General features: G+C 37.8%; 1 protein-coding gene across 1 annotated transcript in view; it reads right to left on the reverse strand.

Annotated features, from left to right (window-relative positions):
- Positions 1-337: 337 nt before the first annotated feature.
- SPATA13 (spermatogenesis associated 13) overlaps positions 338-4,917 on the reverse strand; it is a 116,937-nt gene continuing 112,357 nt past the window's right edge. The window contains exons 9-11 of the mRNA XM_042457058.1: positions 4,276-4,648; positions 2,429-2,503; positions 338-1,808 (exon numbers count right to left, since the gene is read on the reverse strand). Coding sequence (XP_042312992.1) covers positions 1,627-1,808; positions 2,429-2,503; positions 4,276-4,648 — 630 coding nt within the window. The 3' untranslated portion in view covers positions 338-1,626. The remainder of the gene's footprint in view (positions 1,809-2,428; positions 2,504-4,275; positions 4,649-4,917) is intronic.

Genomic DNA, 4,917 nt, shown 5'->3' on the forward strand with positions numbered 1-4,917 from the left:
TGGGTCATGGCAAAATCCATAATTGGGTCATGGCAAAATCCATAATTGGGTCATGGCAAAATCCATAATTTTGGCTGCAAAACTTGACCTTGACTTATACATGCAGTTGACTTATAGTTGAGTATATACGGTATATATCCTGAATCCTTCGTTGCTAGAAAATGTCCCTGATCATCAACTTAGTTTACCAAGTGAATTGATTCATGTTCAAGAAATCAAACATGAAATATATCTGTTCTCCCAGTTTACTCTACTGATAATGCATAACGGTATAAATATTAATAATATGTGACCACAAGGTAAAAGTGGTATGTGCTGTAAGAGCAGGGAAACAATGGCGGGTACCATAGACTTTAATAGTATAATATTTTGTAAAGTGTATCTTAAAAACAATTTGAGTTCACAGAACAAAGCAATTCAAAAGAAGGAGATACCATTTTAATAATTCATAAATAGGCCACATTTGACCTGAGTTTTAATCAAAGTTCATTTCTGATGCCATCAGATGGTCCTTGGTGTAGGATCTTCTTGACATCTCTGCAAAGATATATTGCTAAACAGCTTTCTTTTGTATAAATGAAGAAAAACAAATCAAATACCATTTTGGAAACTTTCGGGGGATCTTTTCTAGGAATCATACAAAACAGAATGCCTATATTTGTGACATATAGTTACCAAAAAAAACCCCAACATCTCTCAAAACTCTTCCAGATTTCTGTTACTTTATATTATTCTTATTCTTTGTAGTAGTGCCATTTAAAATGCCATTAAAAAGAGACTTCAGTTTTACATAGTGTAAAAGCAGGCATACTGGAAATCAGAGGCAATTTTCACAAGCCAAGTAGCTGCAGGTAACAAAATAAAACGACACAAGTTTCTTGAAATGCATACAGTGCATGCAGAAAAATACCATTTTAGTTAGAATCAAACCCACAATGCATTGGGTCCCTTCCTTCATTATATCAAATAGCATGTAAAAATGCATGTCTATTTATGTCACAAAATTAACAGCTTCTCCCATTTTGTGGGGAAAATGCTAAGGCCTTGCAGGAAGTCCTATTCCCACTTTGTTAAATTAACAGAAAAAGATAGCAAACTAAAACAAATAGGAAGGACTGAGGTTCAGCAGTTCTTGCATTAGCAGCAATCTGATCACATGAGATCCACTTGCCTGGTTGGTGCTTGCAGGAAGATGATACCTCTTTTTGTCAACATGCTATGCAGGGAAAATAATTGTTTTCCTTCCTATTTCTAAATTTGGCCATTGATTCATTTTTAAGACAGGCAAAATGACCTAGAGATTTTAACCATTCCTTTGGTACAAGTACAGTATAAACACTATGCCACTGTTCCAGTCTTGCAGCAATTGTGACCAAGTGATGGGTTTCTCATTGGCAATGTTTACTGACACACATCAACATTTGCTTCAAATCACACGTCAGCCTTCTTCACTGAACCACCTGTATTTCATCTTTCTCAACAAAGGTTATGGCAAAAGGTTAAGAAAATCTTAACTCCTTCTTTCCAGAACCAAATTCATGGTTTTTCAGTTGAACCAAGGAATTCTTTGCTGGCAAATGTCTCTTCTTTACCATACAATTTGTTAATTCAGCGATCTCAAGGCAGTCATTTCTTGAATGGAGTCAGTTTGTTGAAAGTGTGCCAGAAAAGTGATGGCTTCCGTTTTGGCTCTGCCAGAGCAAACACCTGTTGCTGTGGAATGCTGGTGGGCACTGTAATGTGACGCTGATGGATAGGATGTAAAATCTGGTGAGGCGGTGGCACTGGGCACCCACTGTAGCTGACACCTACAGAAAGAAGCATTGATAACATGTGTAAAACTAATGCATGGAAACAAATACTATAATTATGTAAAGGATATATCATTCATTGGCACAAGATATGTTCCATAAGACAAACTACTCTAAATGTCTCTAGTAAACTACTAATGTAAATAATACAGTGGGTCCTTGGTTTTCAGTGCAGTTTGGTTCCAATACTACCCCATGGATACCAACATCTGTGAATCCTCAAGTTGCATTATATACAATGGCATAATAAAATGGTGTCCCTTACAGAAAATAGCAAAACCAAGGTTTTCTTTGTGGAGTATTTTTTTGGCTGCTGGTGGTGGAATTTTCAAGCCATGAATGGTTGAATCTGTGGATGCAAGATCCATGGCTACAGAGGCCAGACTATACTGCATGTGAATGACCACATTCAGCATTTGTCTTGCCCCACTATTTTTGGCACCAACAGCATGGATATTCCTGTCTCCTCTGGACATGCTTTTCCCACTAGGCCCAGCAGATTCAGAAAAGTGAATCTGTGAAAATTCACTGTAAAAATCTGCACCAGTGAAAAGTAAAGTGTATTATGCAAACAATACTTCAATCATGCAGAAGAAACTGATCCTTTAAATGTTCACCTTTCATCTTTCCATGCCTTGACTTCCGGGCATTTTGCATGGCTTGCTTTTTTTGGTTTTCTGAGATCTCCATTCCTGCATTTGGGAGTAAATTATTGTTTTGTAAATTATGTTTCAAATAACTGAGTATAATACAGATTTACAGCAAAAATAAACTTAAATAGTGCTGCTTAAAGGGATGGCCCATCAGAGCTGGTCTGTAGGGCATTAGTTGCTAGTCCATAGCGAGTTTTCTAGAACCATGCAAATATAGGACAGTAATATTATGGTAATATGAAACCATTCCCTGGCACAATGAAAAAAAGTTATGGTCCTCCACAATCAGACAAGAAACCATGAAATAATGATAGGCTTAGTGGTACATTTCAAAAGAAAAGCCATAGCTTAATAATAAACCATATACCACAGTCATATAAGCTATAGTTGAATGATAAAGTACATTTGTTGCATGAACTCAAGTTGTTTCTGACTTATGTTGAACCTAATGTGAACCTATCACAGGATTTTCTTGGCAAAATTTGTTCAGAGAATTATCACTGCCTTCTTTTAAGGCTGGGAAATTTTTGACTTACTCATGGTCACCCAATGAGTTTCTATGGGTTCTCATATGGGCCTGCCAAAATTTGAGATCCTCAGAGGCCCTGTTGTGTGTCCCAACACCTCATGAATTTAGGTTGGTATATACACATAACATGGCCTTCTCTGTAGCAGCACCCAAACTATGGAGATGATCACACAGAGAAAAGGAGGGGAGCAAAGTGGATCACTCCTATCCTTATCACACAAAGATTATCAGTTGACATTGCACTTATCTCATCCTTCTCCCATCAGTGAAGTGGAACAGCTCCATCACTTTGTACTAACGGAAACTCCTGTTAATACAAAGTGATGGGCCATTCCACTTCACTGACAGGAGAAGGATGGTATAATGCAACGTGATAAGGATGGAAGGTATCTGCTTCGCTCTCCTCCTTTCCCATGTGATAATCTCCCATGGAACTCCCTACCAAGGTCCATCTCTTTTAAGCTTCTGGTGGGCAGCCAAAACAGTGCTTTTCTAGATGGCTTTTAATGTTTGAAACTGATCTGGTTTGAAGAGCATTTTAATATGTTTTTAAAATGTTTTATCTTTGTATTGTTTTTATGTGTTCATCACCTCAGAGACCTTGTGGGCTGGGAGATAATACAAAAATATCTTAAACAAATAAGTAAAGCAGTGACTTAAATACTGGTCTCTCAGAGTCCTAGTCCAACAATCAAACCACTAAACCATACTGGCCCTTTAAAGTAACTGTTGTTGTTCTTGTATGCCTTCAAGTCATTTCTGACTTATGGTGGCCCTAAGGTTCGAGTCCCTACTCAGCCACGGAAATCCATTGGGTAACATTAGGCAAGTCACATTCAGCCTCAGAAGAAGGCTAAGACAAACCTACTGTGAACAAATCTTGCTAAGAAAATCCCATTTTTAGCTTTAACTTACTTTAGCCTTTTTGTAAGCTGTCTTGGGTCTCGTGTTGGTTGAAAAGTAGGATATAAATAAAATAAATAATTAACACTCAATAATAATAAACAATAGTTGCACAAGTAGTTCTGTAAGGTGACATAAGTACCGTGTCTAGTGCAACCAGTCATTGCACAAGCACATGCAGCCCCCTCAGTTGTTATCTGGTGAAGAAGCTAATTTGACTGTTATATACCAAAGGATCTCAACGCCATTATACTAATTGTCCAGTTGGGTGTACAGCTGTGGAATCAAGCTGTATACCCAATATAACTACACTGGGATATATTTACACTACACTAAAAGTATATAGGATCTTGACCAAGATTTCCAAGATGTTACTTGCCCATTTCTTTGTCTTCTTGTACTCGTCTCCTTTCATTTGCACAGGCCTCCAACCACTTTTTCTTATCACCTGGCTTTTTCCCACAGAACAGATGAACCTCTTCTGTAGCAGTATTTACAATCTTGAAAGCATTTTTCACATTGATACTGAAGTCCTTGTCTCTGCCATCTTCAACGTCTAGCACTTCCACTTCATCCATGTCCATTCGGCCCTTGTAATACAACATATCCCTTCTCAGGAGATCTTTCTTGCAGAACACAAGCTGGTGGTCAAAGAGGAAGGAAATTCTTTGCTGGCTTTTGCCTTGCTTGGAGATTTTAGTCAGTTCACCTGAGTGGATCAGTTCTGAGCTTCTGCCTAAGATGTCTTGCCCCTAGAACATTTGCAGTAAATGGAAAAAAGGAAGAACTGAGATTATTTTCTTGAATGATTACCACTAGCTTTGTTGGCAGTATATAACACAGGAATCTTGGACATATAGGTATCTTATTCAAATGGAGCCCTTTGGTTGTAATGAATATGTTTGTTTTGTTTATAAAAATATTGCATTTAATATTCAGCCCTATTCAGTTATTCTCCCCATCAATGCAGAAGGGAGAGAACAGGATGAAAATGTTGACTATCCCCACGGCCACTAAGTGT

Source organism: Sceloporus undulatus, chromosome 3, assembly GCF_019175285.1.
Source record: "Sceloporus undulatus isolate JIND9_A2432 ecotype Alabama chromosome 3, SceUnd_v1.1, whole genome shotgun sequence".
Lineage (NCBI taxonomy): Eukaryota > Metazoa > Chordata > Lepidosauria > Squamata > Phrynosomatidae > Sceloporus > Sceloporus undulatus.